The sequence below is a fragment of the Opisthocomus hoazin genome, chromosome 6 (assembly GCF_030867145.1).
Source record: "Opisthocomus hoazin isolate bOpiHoa1 chromosome 6, bOpiHoa1.hap1, whole genome shotgun sequence".
In the NCBI taxonomy this organism is placed as follows: Eukaryota; Metazoa; Chordata; class Aves; order Opisthocomiformes; family Opisthocomidae; genus Opisthocomus; species Opisthocomus hoazin.
In genome coordinates, this window is record NC_134419.1 from 63,868,950 (window position 1) to 63,883,828 (window position 14,879).

At 55.0% G+C, this 14,879-nt stretch overlaps 1 protein-coding gene across 5 annotated transcripts in view; it reads left to right on the forward strand.

Annotated features, from left to right (window-relative positions):
- DNMBP (dynamin binding protein) overlaps positions 1-14,879 on the forward strand; it is a 35,339-nt gene that overhangs the window by 5,674 nt on the left and 14,786 nt on the right. For 4 of the 5 annotated variants that reach the window (XM_075423536.1, XM_075423538.1, XM_075423539.1 and 1 more), the window contains exons 2-4: positions 3,002-3,180; positions 5,532-5,654; positions 6,203-8,146. In XM_075423536.1, the coding sequence (XP_075279651.1) occupies positions 3,036-3,180; positions 5,532-5,654; positions 6,203-8,146 (2,212 nt within the window). In that variant the 5' untranslated portion in view covers positions 3,002-3,035. Of the gene's footprint in view, positions 1-3,001; positions 3,181-5,531; positions 5,655-6,202; positions 8,147-10,982; positions 12,230-14,879 lie in introns of those variants that run through there. The other variant, XM_075423540.1, reaches the window with a different exon arrangement.

The window sequence follows — 14,879 nt, forward strand, 5'->3', positions numbered from 1 at the left end:
AAAAGTTGGCAGGCAGCACTCCATGGAGTGAGACAAGGCTAAGGTCCTGGAAAACATAATATTTTGTGTTCAATTCATGTTATGGAGCAAGTGGATCCCACAAGACTGACTCACTGCTTTCGAATACAGGGGCATACTGTCTAGACCCAGATGGAGTCAGGGAGTGATCCTGCTCTTCTCAGTGCTGCTGAGGGAACCTGAGCTTGTTGGGATTCTTTTTTTGGCAGTTTCAGAAGTTACTTCATGCTTTCTTACCTCATGGGCTGGCTCTCAGAATGCTGTTCACATTAATACGTTAGTGCCCATGTTTGATTATAACTGCAATTAGTATATACATGGTGAAACAACTGCAATCCTGCCTGCCCCTCTCGATCTTCTTTCTCAGTGGAAAATCTCGTCCATTTTAATGAATGAGTCCCCAGAGCTGCAGGTGAGTTAAGGAAGGAACACGGCTGTGTTCATGGGGAGGATCTGAGCCCCAGGCAGCGGGAGGGCCGTACCCTCAGCCCCAGTGACTGCAGCAAAGCCAGGGTTTGGGTCTGCAGCACACGTGCGGTAATCCTTGCACTTCTCAGCCCACTCTTATATTACACCTTTGACAGAAGAAATGCAAGAAATCTCATTGTACCATCATGTGCTCCTCTAGAAACTACCCCGAGGCAGCAGTTATGCCTGGAATACTTTTCCCCCCCTTTGTCCAGTCCGACTGTGAAGTTTGCATGTTCAGAGTATGGCAGCGATTCCTAGGACCCTGAGCTCAGTGGTGCTCTGTGCCGCGGCGTCGGCAGCCGGTCTGCGGGGTGGAGGGCAGCCCTGGGCACCTGCAAGGTGCTGCTGCTGCTGCGCCTGTCGCTGCTGCTCTCCTCTTGCATCAGGGCATGCAGCAGCGTGTCCCAGCCACCCCACCTCAAACAGCACAAGGCTCCTTCCTTGTCTTCAGTATTTCCAAGCTAATTGATAGCTCTTCCATCTTTTTCCCTGCTCCACATGGTCATGTTTTTCATACTGTGACTCCTTCTGCCTCAGTAGGTTCCCGCAACCCTCAACTGCAGCTCTTTGTGCTGCTGATTCACTCCAGTCCATTCATCTTTTTGGTGGCAAAGTGCTGTCGGCTGCTGGATATTGGGCTCTTTGTTTGTACAGCCAGCACAACGCTGGTGACAAAGGGACAGCCTGTGCCCCAAGGAGCCCACGTGCTACGGGGAAGGCAGTGGGGAGCAACAGGAGTGACAGACGGGACAGCAGAGGTGAGGGTGGCTGGGGGCCGGGGCGCAGGGTGCCAGCTGCAGCGGGGGCACGGCTGGGGGTGGGCAGGGACGTGCTGAGGATGCTGTTCCTGCCGAGCACAAACCCGCTTTGTTCCCGGGAGGTGAGTCGGGCTGGATAAACAGAGCAGCCCCGTCAGCAGAAAGCCTTTCCCTGGCTGATCCCCCACTGGCACTCCCGATGGAAGTTGACTGTACCTCGTCAGCAGGGATGTTTTTCTCCTCCCTGTGTTAGCGTCCCCTCTTCCCGACCCTCGGGGGCTCAGGTGGGCTGTGCACGGCTGTGTGGAGAAACGGGTGTGTTTGCTGTGGGTGGTGGTGCGTGTCGTCACCGTGCTTGTTCTGCTGTTAGCTAGGCAGGACGGTTTGACAAGCAGTGCTGAGTACGGGACGGGTGTCGCTGGCTGGGCAGCACTGGGAGGGTGGCTGCTCACCGTGCACATAGGGCGCTTTGGGACGGAGGAGGCTGGGTCCCGTTGCAGGGAAATGGACGGTGCAGGGACTCTGCTTGTGATGTGGGAGGAAAGCAGCCTGTGCCGGGGGGCTGGTGGGGAGGGTGCTGACGTCCCAGCATCGCGAAGGGCAGAACTCTGAAAGCACCTTGGAGTGGTGTCGGCAGTGCTCTGCCCATCATCGCAGTGGGACAGGAAAATGAAGGGAAGCATTGACCAGTCTGAGCTGCAGATCTGAGGATAATCTTAGGGTTCCTGGTTGCCTTGGGCAGATGCACCTTTCAGTTCCTCTTCTGAGGATCTGAGAAGAGGGGAAGCAGCAGCTGCAGGGCTGCCGCTGCCTCAGCACAGTGTATTGCCTTGATGGTGAGGCTGCCTGATGCAAAGCAAAGATGACGCAGAAGAGTGTCCCAGCTCAGCAGCCACTTCCAGAGAAAGGGGGAATGTTGCTGGGTGTAGGATGTAGCCCTTGATGAGGACATCTTTGTCTGCCTTCGGGTCCCCTGCCAGGGGGGATTTCAGCCTTGGCTCCCAGAGCCTTGGAGAGAGTCTGCACCCTCATCTCAGCCTGGGTTCTGCCAAGAGCCGTGGTGAGGCCTCCCAGGGGATGGCTGAGCCTGGTACCTAGAAGGCAGAAGGGGCATTTCCAGCCAGGTCTGAGAATGCCTAGGTTGGTCAGGCCAGGCAGAGGGAGGAAGCGTTCGCTGGTGGGGAAGAGGATGGTGGGGTGAGCTTGCCCGGGTGGACTTTATGCCTCTCCGCTTACTGAGCAGAAGTATGACACTGCTTCAGCACACAGTTCCTGTGGCGCTGAGCAGTGGCGCCGGGAGGGGGACGCGTGTGCCTGTCCCTGTTCTGCCGGGCAGTGTGTGGTGGGACTGCGTGAGTGGTGCTGTCTGCCCACCCAGCCCTGGCAGGCTCAGGGCCCTGCTCTCCGTGGCAGGGAAGCGCTGAGCTTCCTCCCCTCCTCTTGCGTCCTTCCTGACAGGAATTCACATCCAATTTTCTTGCTGCTTCTCCCCCTGTTGCAGCACAAACACATGTCCCCGCAGAGACAGCCAGAGAGGCTGGACAAGGCAGGTTGGACCACGGGGGCTGTGTTGCTGGAGACCCCTGGCTCCTGCAGCAACAAGCACTGAAGCATGGCAAGGGGTTTCAGGGAGCTCGGGACAGGACCCTTACGCTGTTCCCGCCTCTCACGCTCAGGGAGGGCTTTTCTTTCTGAGCTTATATGTGATAATTTCAGGTGTTTCTGGCTGCTAACGGACTTCCTGCTTGTCTCAGCCTTAGGTACTGATCCACCTTCAGACCCCGTGCAATGGAGGCTGGCTCTGTGGTACGAGCAGTCTTTGATTTCTGTCCCAGCGTCTCTGAAGAGCTGCCCCTCTTCGTGGGAGATGTCATCGAGGTGCTGGCCGTGGTGGACGAGTTCTGGCTCCTTGGCAAGAAGGAAAATGTCACAGGTAAGAGCTGGAAATGTCTGCACCTGGATCTACAGATGTGCCAGGTAACTGTCCACCCTGTGAGCACACCTTCCGTTGGCCAGTGCTATGCAGGATCAGATATGTTTTACCAAACCTTTCACAGAACTTTGCTTGGGACTGAGGGTGCAGGTTCCTTACCACTGGTCTCCTGCCAGCTTTGTGTCAACTGTTCAGATGGCTTGTTTGTTGTTTTCTGAGAGGAATTTGTGGAGTGTCAGTTCTCAAGGAGATGCGAGCTTCACAATACTAGTTGCTCCGTCCTCTGTGGTGGGACAGCCCATTTCCTGGCTAGTTTATGCACTGACTCGTGGCAGTGGAAAGGGAGAGAGGAAACAGATGCACTGAGAATGGAAATGCATCCACATCCAAGTGACCCTGTCAGGTCAAGTCAGTGGGAGACGCAGTGACAGAGTCTGAGTGTCCCCTGGAGCCCTCTGACTCAGCCCCACTTCCTTCTTTCTGCTTTAAAGCATTTTTCTGCACAAGCCACCATCGATATCTGGATGCCTCAAGTGGTGCGCAAGTCTGTTACGCTTTTGCAGGGGTATGAAAAACTTCTGAAGCAGCAAAATGCTCTTAGTGAAAGTCTGTAGTCCCTTTTCAAGCAGCTCTTTCTCATCTGAATACTGGGTGCATGAGCTCTCAGGGAGATGAAGACCAGGCCACTTCAAAGCGTAAGCCTGACTCTGTCCTCAGCATGAGAGTGGGACTGGAGTTTTATCCCTGGCCACGGAGATGGGGCTGCTATTGCAGCAGCAGTCTGGGCTCTGCTAACTGCCACGGGCTGTCTCCTGGTTGAAACAGAGATGGGCAGGAGCAAAGGTGGAGAGGAGGACTTCTCTCCTATGCTCCACATAGCTGATAAATGGCATTGAATGAGCGTGTGCCTGATCCTGGGGCTGCTGAAGTCACTGGACACAGATTACTACTGCAGAAATCACTACAATTTTGTCTCCCAGCATAACTGATGCGCTTGTTGCCTAGAAGTTGAAGCTATTAAGGAATAATAAACAGATGTGTGTTGTAGCTTAAAGATAAAGAAACATGCTGAAGTCAAACCAAATGATTTTTAATGACCTTTAACTCAAAGCCCACTTGCATTCCTGCTTTCTCTTAGAACAGCTGTTGTAGTTTTCCACCCAGTTTTCTAAGCCAAAGTTGTAGGAGATTGAAAAAGTGCTTTTGAATAGAAGCTGTGGAGGTACTGCAGCTTACCAGTAACAATACTCTGTGAGGAATAATTAATGTAGCTCCATGACTTCCTTTCTAACAGCACTGGGTTGTTTCCATGTACAGAGCAGGAGACTAAGACATGGGAAAAGAGGTAGGGTTGGTTAAAACTGTGAAGGAAGCCACTGAGGCTAGTGGCCTGTGGGCAGCTGGTTGCACCTCATGTTAATGACAGCAGATGCCAAACTGCCTAAATCCAATGCAAAGTTCTCAATGTCTAGGATATGGCGTCTCCAAGTTCTACTGGAGTATGTATGTGGATGCCATGCTGGGTCATGAAGAGTGAATGCTGGAGGTGCTACTGGCCCATACTCCAACATATCTCCTTGCCACAAATTATAAAAGATAGGAATGACATTTTTAGTGGCCTTTGCAGTGGCCTCTGCCACGTCCTGTGCTCCCAGGACTGAAATTAGTAGCCGAGCAGTATCTTGTGGTGGCCAACAAGTGTACACTGCCCTGTGTGGCTGTGGCCTGTTCAGAATAGTTGGGCATCCAGCAATGGGTGTCGTGGTGAAACAGGCACACAGAGGGGATAAAGTGGGGAAGGTCCCTGGAGCCTCAGCAGCGCTGAAGCTGTGACAGAGCCTGTGACTCGTAGGCATGGCCGTCCCGAGTGTAGTGGCCTGAATTCCATGCTAAGGCCACACAGGGGCCAAGCCTTGGCAGAGTAAGGAGCACCAGGTGGATGTGCCCAGTCACAAGGCACTGGTCTCGTGGTCCAGCACTACTGGACCTCTCAGTCCTCATCATGGCTCTGAGTTGGGAAGTAAGCAATGAAAGCAAAGAAAACATAGTATGTCTGTTCCCACAAACTCCATGCTGATGGCACAGTCCCAATGAACACAGCCTGTTGGTTGCCTGGAGTGAGCCGAGGGCACAAAGCTTTTTGTTCTCTGTTATCTCTTAAGCATTTAAAACCTCAGGAATTCCTGACTCCCAAACTCGTTCCTCTTCCACCATGCTACTGAAGGACCCTGGGTAGCTCATTATTTTGCTTTAGCAAGAGACTAATAGATCCCAAAATCTGGAAGGAGGGTGAAGGGAGTGATGGTGGGCTACAGGAAAGACTCATTGCTGACAACTGCTTCTCATTTTAGGGCAGTTTCCTAGCAGCTTTGTGGAACCTGTGGATATTCCCCGTTTGAAGCAGGGAGAGAAACTCTTTGTTTGTACCAGTGACTTCACATCTCAAGAGCCAGGGAGCTTGTCATTGCAGAGAGGTAATCTCCATTCCCTTCCTTTGCTGTGTGCCTCACAGCCCTCGCCTGTCCTTCCAGAAGCATAAACCTAGTCACAGCATCCTGCCTAGAGTAGCAGGAGAGACAGGGAGTTTCCTAATACCTCATTATGTCAAATCCACCATGGACCTTTGGGCTTCTGCCACTCTGATACCGGTTTCTCATGATCTGTCGTTGCTCTTGAAACTCCAAAAGCTGGAATCATCTGGTCCTGGTAAACTTAGAGCTGCCTTTTCATTGCTTTCCAGTCCCCAAACCTTACACTTGCACCTGGGGGAGAAATCAAAGCTTTGGTGCACCTTCATGGCTTTGCAGCCAAAACTGTGTATCTTAGATATGTGTGCGCAAAAGGTTGCCAATGCTTCATGCCTTACCTCTATTCTGTGCTCTTGTGCATCCCCAACACACACTACGCTCTGTGCAGAGTGCCAGACCTCACCCGCAGCCAGGAGGCAGACAGAGAGGCAGGAATAAGTGGTGGGAAGCAATCATGAGGGCAGTTTTGAACTGGTGTGTCTCATTCCCTGCAGGAGACCTGGTGATCCTGGGAGGGTCCGTGGCCTCCAGCTGGCTCCAGGGCCGAAGCAGCTGGGGTTCCAAGGGCTTCTTCCCCTCGTCATGTGTGCGGGAGCTGTGCCTTTCAGTTTGGAGCTGTCAGCTGTCCCAGAGTGCTCTCCTGGAGGTGCCTGCCTACTCACTGGGTCAAGCCCGGGCCCTGATGGACCTGTCTGCTCAGCTGGAGGAGGAGCTGGACTTCAGGGAAGGGGATGTGATCAACATTGTTGGTGTCCCAGAGCCTGGATGGTTCGAGGGCGAGCTCAGAGGCCACAGGGGCATCTTCCCAGAGGGTTTTGTAGAACTGCTTACTCCTCTGCGAGCACCAGGAACCTCAGTGGACCCAGAGCCCACAGGGACTTGTGACACCAATGGGACAGTGGAGATGCCCCACAAGGAGGAGGAGGAACCAGGCAGCACTTACGGTGTTGCCCTCTATCAGTTCCAAGCCCTGGAGTCCAAGGAACTGGATTTTGATGTGGGTGACAGGATTCGGATTGTAGGCATTCTGGAGGATGGATGGCTGGAGGGGGAGCTGAGGGGGAAACGCGGCATCTTTCCACACAGATTTGTGAGGCTGGAAGCCTCTGAGGCTTGCAGAGAAAAGGCGGATGGTGGGGATCCCCAAGGTGGAGGTAGCTGCGGAGTGACCATCCATCAAGAGCTGGAAAGCACCTGCTCTGAAGCTCTTCCTTTGCTAGGGAAAGATGGCAGGGAAAAGGAGGATGGCTCAGCTGCACACCCTGAGCCTGACACCATTTTGTCTCACATGGCAGGGAGGCCAGAGGGTCCTCTTGACACTGACTTGAGACAGCATCAGGCCCTTCCCAGCACAGGACACCAAGGGCCACATCCCGAAGGCACAGCAGACTCCCTCCCCTTTGACTGCACAAAGACGGTCAATGGCCTTCTCCCCGCTGCTCAGCTGCCTCCGCAGCAGGGCAACAGGCCTGGCCAAGCAGGTGAGTTAGAGCCTGGGGGGACCGTTTCAGCCTCCCCAGAAAACTCAGAAATTCACACCCTGCCTGAGCATGATGGAGACAGTCCCAGGGTGAGCCCACAGGCTCCCTGCTCCCCCCGAGATCCTTGCAGGAGCCAGGCGATTTCTTCCTCTAACAGCTGGGCAGCAGCCGAGCCCCAGGAGAGTGGGAGCAGTGCGGAGGACCTGGACAACTGGGTGGATGGTCAACAGGAGAAATCCAAACCTTGTTCCTCCAGCCTGGGAGGTGCCCAGGTGGGCCTGGACACATGGGCTGGGAGCTGGGGGGAATGCTGCCCGCTCGCAGCACAGGGGGACGGCTGCACGGACCTCGACTCCAAACTGACAGAGCAGCTGGCACAGTTTGAGAAGAGTCTGACAGCTACCGGCGCCGAGCAGGACAAGGTCTCCCGACACTTCTCCATATTGGACTACAGCTCTGAGAAGGACATTGTCCGTGGGTCTCCTGAGTGTGCCCCCCACGCCAGACAGCCAGAGAGGAGGAAGGCCCTGAGGCCACCCCCTCCTCGCCCCAGCAGCCTTGCGACAACTGCTGTGCACACGCCGGGTGCCCAGGTGCCCAAAGGCAGGTCTCTGTCCTTCTCAGTCAAGCCCTCCAGGCCTGCACCCCGACCTCCATCAAGCAACCAGCGGAAAAACATGGCCCCTGCGCAGCTGCAGCCCAGCGCCCAGAAGCAGCGGGCAGAGGAGGGACGGGAGGACTTGACGCGGGCAGGATCAGCTTCCCCCTGCTCCATTCTGCTGACGAGGATTGGAGAGGTGGAGCAAGACCTGGAGGCTTACGGCAAGACCCGCACTGAGCTGAGCCTGATGCTGGAGCAGCAGCAGGATGAGCTGGTGAGAGTGGAGACCCTGGAAAACCTTGATTTCTGTGACTCCAACATCGAGACCCTCAGCGTGGAGCTGCAGGAACTGAGAGGTGAGTCTGCAGCAGCATGGGATGGGGTTGCTTCAGGGGGACAACTGGCCCCCACTGTTGGAGCCAGTCTTTTATTTCCTTCTATAATTCCCGATTCTGGTTGTGTTGTAAGCATTGTTGCAGCATCATGATTTTGCCTCAGAGAACCACAGTGTCATTCTCTGGACATCCCTCAGCCCTGGCCTTCCCTACCCCCTTTTCCTTCCAACTCTCACGTCTCCTCTTCCAGCCCCACTGTACATCCAGAGACCTCGTCTGATCCGTTCCGGTGTGTTGTTGCTCTCAAACAAAATCACAGCTGCTGCAGGCTCAGCCTCCCTGCCTCACCCCCTCTTAGCTGTAGGGGAGTGAGCAGCAGCTTCAGAGTGGCTTTACTGGCGGTCCTGCAGTGGAGATCTGACTTGATGTCTGCAGTGTGACTGCCTCAGCCTGTCAGGCGCTGGGTTTGCTGCGGTTCCTACTCTCGGTGGTGATACAGACCGCTGGGGACACGTCACTCAAGTCAGAGGGGGTGCACAGAAGGGCGCTGAACCTGGCCTGGGAGAGCAGAGGATTAGTGGGCAAAAGGTAAACCCTGCCTCTACCTCATGGAGTCCAGGACAGGAAAATGACACTGAGCTGTCAGTAACAGCAACAAAGAGCTTTAAATTGTGGCATGTCTGTAGCTGAAAAGGTGGCTTTTGTCCATGCAGCCCAGAAAAATTACTCGGGGAGGAGAAATTTGCCCTGTTTATATCAGCACATTTGGGCTCTGAAACCCAAAGATGCCATATAAAGATCAGTGCTGTTAGTTATGTTACGCTTGACATTACAGGAGACAAAGTGGAAGGACAGGACCACGTGCATCTCCCACAGTCCCTTCCCCAGCTTATCCCAGAAGCTCTGACACTGTGGTTCTGTTACCGAAACCCACGAGGTACAGGAAATGTGGGCACTGCATGCGGGAGGTGGAGTGAAATGCCAGCTCCTGCCTGGGGATTACTCACTCTGACTTCATTGCCTCCATCCTCCCACTGCTCAATCAGCGCTGGGGAGCCCAGGCGCTTTGCTGCAGGATCGTGTCTGATGCAGAGCACATGGGAATGAAGGCTGATACGGGTGCACCAGGGAAACAGGGTGCCAAACAGCCTCCACATCAGTGGGGTGCAAGAGGGATGCTTGGGAGGAGGCGTAGAGGGTTGGAGGCTAGATGAAGTAACTTGAAGGCAGGAAGAGGAAAATCTAGGCTGGATCAAGGGAAATTTTCTTAGGGGATAGATCTTGCTGGGAAATGTCTCCTGCTGTCCCAGTGCTTCTTGACAGAAGATGGGTCCTGCAGAACCTGTGCCCTGTTGGTTACTGGAATTAGAAGTTTTAGGCACTAACACACTATCCCGAGACATCCTACCTTAGTAGTCTTAGGGGATTTTTTTACCACTTCAAGAAACCGGAGAATTTTTACGTAACCTCTCTGGTCCTGTGATAAAGATGTGCCCTACCCAAGCTCTGTTGCATCCCTCCTGCCACATCTGAGTGTGGCCAGAGAGCACGTCTCAGGCTTGCTAGCCCAGCTTCAGTGCAGCAGGCCGGATCAGTAATGCTGTGTTGCATTGGCTCAGCAAGACGTGTCTGCACCATGCCCAAGGCATGGCCTCTGCCATGCTGCCGTTAGGGGAACATGGAGGCAAGCGGGAGGGACGAAAGCTTTGCTTAAGCATTGACCAGCAACCAAAGCAGGGCTGGCATAGTCTTGGGGGAGCCCCTTGGTGTGTCCTTTGGGGAGCCAAAGGAAGAGGAGAAAGTATGTTGTTTTATAAAATACGTGTTTAAAATCTGCATGTTTCTTCTTTGGTATGTCTTATTTGCGCACTGGGCATTTCACTGGTCACCAGACTTGGGCAGGATGAGTGCTTGCCCTTCTGCAGGTGGAGTAGGAGGGTCCTTTGGTTTTATTTTTGTCTCCTATAAGCTGGGAGCATTGGCTGTGCATCCCTAGCAAGTGTTGCAAGAACCTGGGCGTGGATGACATACTTGGACTCTACTGCTTTCTGTCTGTGGTATGTTGTGGTCATCTCTTGGTTTCTCATAGGAGCTCCTGCATTTGATATGGAAAACTGGGAATATGTTTTGCCCTGCAGGGAGAGGAGCATTTCTGTAGTATCCTGGAAACTTGCATTGTGTGTTGGCAGTGGACTCTGTAACCCAGATAGTGCCTTCAAGCCTGTCCCTTTCAGTGGGTGGACCAGGCGTTCTCCCTGGAGCAGGGAACCGGGCAGCTGTGGCTGCGTGGCACTGTGTAGGCACCGCTCGGGGATGCTCTGTCGCCCAGGGAGCGGCTCATCTCCAGCTCTTCGCAGGACCTGTGGGTGAGGGCTGCGAAGGGGATGGGCTCAGCATCAGGTGTGAGCCAGGGGCAGCCTGAAGGCCTTGGTTTCCCCCGGTGAGGTGTGGAGCAGAGCCCAGCCCCTGGTAGACCGTGTCGTTTAGCCTCTGTGCTGGCGGGAGCCTGAAGGCAGGGAAGGAGATCTGGTATCCCGTCTCTGGTCTGTGGCTTCCCGCGCTCTCACACGCCGTTTCCCTTCCCCGAGGACACTGGTCTTGGGGCAGGGCCTCGGCATGCTCCAGTGCCCTGCTTTTCCCTGCCTCTGAGCCGCTTGCAGAGAGGCTTTGGCAAAGCGGCAGAGCCGGTTTGGGCGGCGAGAGCCTGCCCAGCCCTGGCCTCCCCGCTCGGGGCTGGTTACTGATTACTGCGGGCAGCAGGTGGAGGAGGCTGGGGCGGTGGCGGCCATTGGGCCCGTGCCCCTTTGCGCCGTGCGGGCTGGTTTCAGGAAGCGACGCCTGCGTCTTGCCGGGACGGGAGCGCGGGGCAGAGCAGCGTCAGCCCGGGCCTGGGCTCGGGGAGCAGGTAGCAAGGGCAGTCAGCACCTGCGACGTGCCCCAACGGGACTATGTGCACTTACCCCGGGACAAAACACAGCGTGGAGGATGCGAGGCAGGAGCCGCGGCTCCTCGGCTGGGAGTATGAGGACTGTTGCGCCATGCAGAGAGAGGAGGTAGCTGGGGCGGCCGCGCTGCGTGGTGAGGCTCGTCGCAGCAACAGACCCAGGGCCAGGAGGCAGTACCCGGGCTGCCAGAGAGCAGACAGTGGCTGGGACGGTTACGGGAGAGGGGACGGCATCTCCGTGGACCGATGGAGCATGAATGGTGACTGTGGAGGTTTTTGGAAGGGAGATATCCAGTATGTGGACTGCAGGAGAGCAGACAATGCTTGGGAAGGCAAAAGCCAGGATACAGAGGGTAGAAACTACAGAGTGTATGAGAGGGAGGGTGTTCAATACAGAGACTGCAATTCTGAGAGAAGAGAAGGGCGGTACAGAGAGGACAGAGTACCTGGGCAGTACAGGGAGGGGGCAAGGCGGTGTGGAGAGGATAGAGGCCCTGGAGACCATAGGGAGGGGGGAAGGTGGCATTGGGAGGACAGAGCTCCTAGGAACTACAGTGAGGATGAAAGATATTATGGGGAAAAGGAGAGGTGGTATAGGCAGGAGAGGGACTCTGGGGAGTATAGGGAGGGGAGAAGGCAGTGTAGAGAGGATAGAGGCAACGAAGTATATAGGAAAGGGGAAAAGTGGCGTAGAGAGGATGGAGGCTCTGGCGCATACAGACAGCAGGAAAGGCAGTATATAGGTGTCAGGGACCAAGCAGACAAGGAATACAGGCAGCCCAAAGGCCATGCTATGGACCGCAGCAGTCTGGATGGAGGTTGTGAAGCTCCTACATTTGCAGTCTGGTCCTCAGGAGATGGTAGCGTGAGCCTGGGGTCAGGCACCTGCTATACACAGTCCAAGATGCAGGACACAGACTACGACAGCAGTGGGGAGCTGGAAGGAGCAGCCCCGGGGCCGCGGATGCCAGCCAGGAGCAGTGGTGGAGCAGAGCACTCAAGGGTGCGCACGGGCCGGCCGGACTGGAGCCATGTCTGGGAGCAGAACGCCGAGGAAGCAAACAGGGTGGGCTCTGTGCTGCAGCGAAACAGCTTCTACAGACGGACGGCTCCCAGCGCCCTGCGGCACTCGGAGTTTGTGCAGACCAGGAAGAAGCGAGGTACGTGGGGAAATGCCGGGTATTGCCTTGGGTGTACCTTTGCTCTGCCCTGGCACCGGGGCAGCACCGGAACTCTGGCACAGGTGGGTGGCCGGCACAGCCAGGCTCTCATGGGAAACTGTGGAGCTTGTTGAAGTGGGCGTCATCATCGTTACCCCTCTGTACAGTCACCTACATGTACTGCAAGGGCTCTTGCCCCCATTTCACAGATGCCCAAGTGGGAGGAAAGCCAGACAGCACAGACCCACGGCTCACTGCTGTCCTTTCCTTTGCTCCTCCATGTGTGCCCCGAGTGTTTTGGGTGCACCCCAAAAACTGTGGCCCTGATTTGTCTGCTCTCTCAGCGCCCCAAGGAGGTTCCTCATGGGGGAAAGTGTGAGGCGCTGGGGTTATTTCCACTGCCTGTTTTATAACTCATTGTGAGTGGATTCTGTGTATAGGACCCAATTCCTGGCCCTGCAGAGGGCGAGTATGGCAGCTGTTCACAGGCAGCACAAAGCAGGAGGTGGGGGAAGTTGTTGTTGTAGCACTTGGATGGACATGGAGGAGAAGTACTTGCAGTTGCGTGATTACACATGGGCAGGACACTGAGGCATGTGTGTGCTGGGGGCTGTCGCAGATGAGAATGGTACCTCCTGCATCACCAGTCCCTCAGTACTGCGGTGCTCCCTTGCCTGTGCTACAGCAGTTGCGTGCCCTGTGTGCTGAGTCCCCAAGCCGTCTCTGGGTCTCCAGCCCCATCAGCCGGCACCCTGGAGCTGGAGATATACCGAAGCTGGTGGGCTCAGGCTGTCTGGACATGGGCAGAATCATCCTATTGATGCCATGGCTGGGACAGAGTCAGCTGCAGACAGTTTTGTGGGGCTTGGCTCGTTGCAAGGATGATGGTGTGTGCTGGGGAAGGGGCAGCAAGGTGGTAGGGTCTTGGCAGGGGGAGTGAAGTAGCACTTCTTGGTGGATTGGCCTCCCCACTGGGCAGCCATGTGCCTGAAAACCTGGTTGTTCCTGCACCGTTTCTGCCAACATCTGTGTCGGGAACATGTGTGAACTCTCCATGAAGGGGGGTTGAAACAGAGGAAAACAGTCCTGCAGTGCAGCGGCCAAAGAGGTGGCAGAGCTGGAGGCTGTAGCTGCCTGTCAGCTTAAACAGCATGAAATCTGTCCTCTGGAGGTATTTGATTGAGTGGACTCTGCCGTCTGTGTTTCTGTGCTCTCAGCTACCCTGGTAGGATGGGACTTTGCTCGGCTGTGTCCCCAGGGCGAAGGAAGGGAGAGGCTTTGCAGTGCCAGGAGGTCCAAAGGGCAGCGGGGAAGCTAGGAGGAGCCGGGACTGGAGCGGGGAGCGAAACAGCCCACAAAGCCTCAGGAGCCCGGAACACTGCTGGCCTGGCCGACTTTCGCAAGAGCTGAGGGGACAGACTGCGATGCCGGCTGAGGGCCTTTGCTCCTCTGATGTTAAATGGGACACTGCGTGCACCCACGCCTGCGCTGGGAAAGGGGTGTTGGATTTTTTCCCCGCTGTGGCAGGCTCAGGGTGGTGGGAGGTGCGGGTCATGATGCCCTCGCCATCGGGGCCTGTGTCCCACAGCAGGAAGGGGAGGAGGAAGGCTCCAGGCGTTTTCTGACACTGTCTGTCCATCCTGTGGCCCATTTCTGGCTGCAGTTCCCTGGTACGTTCCTCGTGCCCTGCTGGGGCACAGTGCTGCGCCAGCAACAGCCCTCCTTGGCAAACACACTTTGCTGCCATGGCTGCCCCAATGTAAGACCTCAACATCAGCTGGGAGCCTCCCCAAAAGCCCTCCCATCGCGCTTGGTGGCAGACACCCTCCTGTCCAGCTGGCAGAAGAAAAGTCTGCTCTTTTTTCTCCCCTGTGTGTGCTCCAAGCACCTTTTCTAATGCTGCCTACTCTCTCCCTGGTTCCTTCTCCTCTCCACAGAGTAAGAGTTTAGGACTCGAAAGCCGCATTAGAGATGACATGGCCTGATCTTTTCCGTAGGCAGGGTTATTACACTTGTTACAGATTACTCTGCAGTGCAGCGCGGTGGCAGGTACTTGGTTAGAGCATCTCTTCTGGGGTGAGACTCAGATGTGCCTGCCTGTCGCATCAACAGAAGGAGAACCCTCCTGTCATAGCTCTGCTGCTTAGTCACCATCACTCTTAAAGGTTTTGCATCCTAATGTGTTGCATTTCAGCTCTGAACCCCAACCTTGTTATACTAAATTAGAGCTTTTTAGTTGATGGATTTTCTTCTCAGGCAGATACTGTAATTAAGTAATTTTTCAGTCTTCAGTTCTTTGTAGTGAATAGAGTCTTAAAGTACTCATGGCAGAGACTCACAGGAAGACCTTTCACTGTTTGTTCTTACTGATGCTCGCTCATTTTTCAGTTCAGCTTCTTTTAAAATAGTGGACTTCAGAGCTGCGTGAGGCGTTCTGGGTGGGTGTCAGCGCTTGCTTGCACAGAGATTTACCTTGCTGCACTCCTGTGCCCTTGTCCAAGGACCCCAATCTGCCTCTGCAGCGCTTGGGGAACTCCTGTTGAATTTGGCCAACCAAGCAGAAGCATTACTGCCCAGAACGGTCCTGTGTGTGGCTGCATTTCTAGTCTTCATTAATACCTTAATGCATTTTTCTGCATTAAACTTGCTT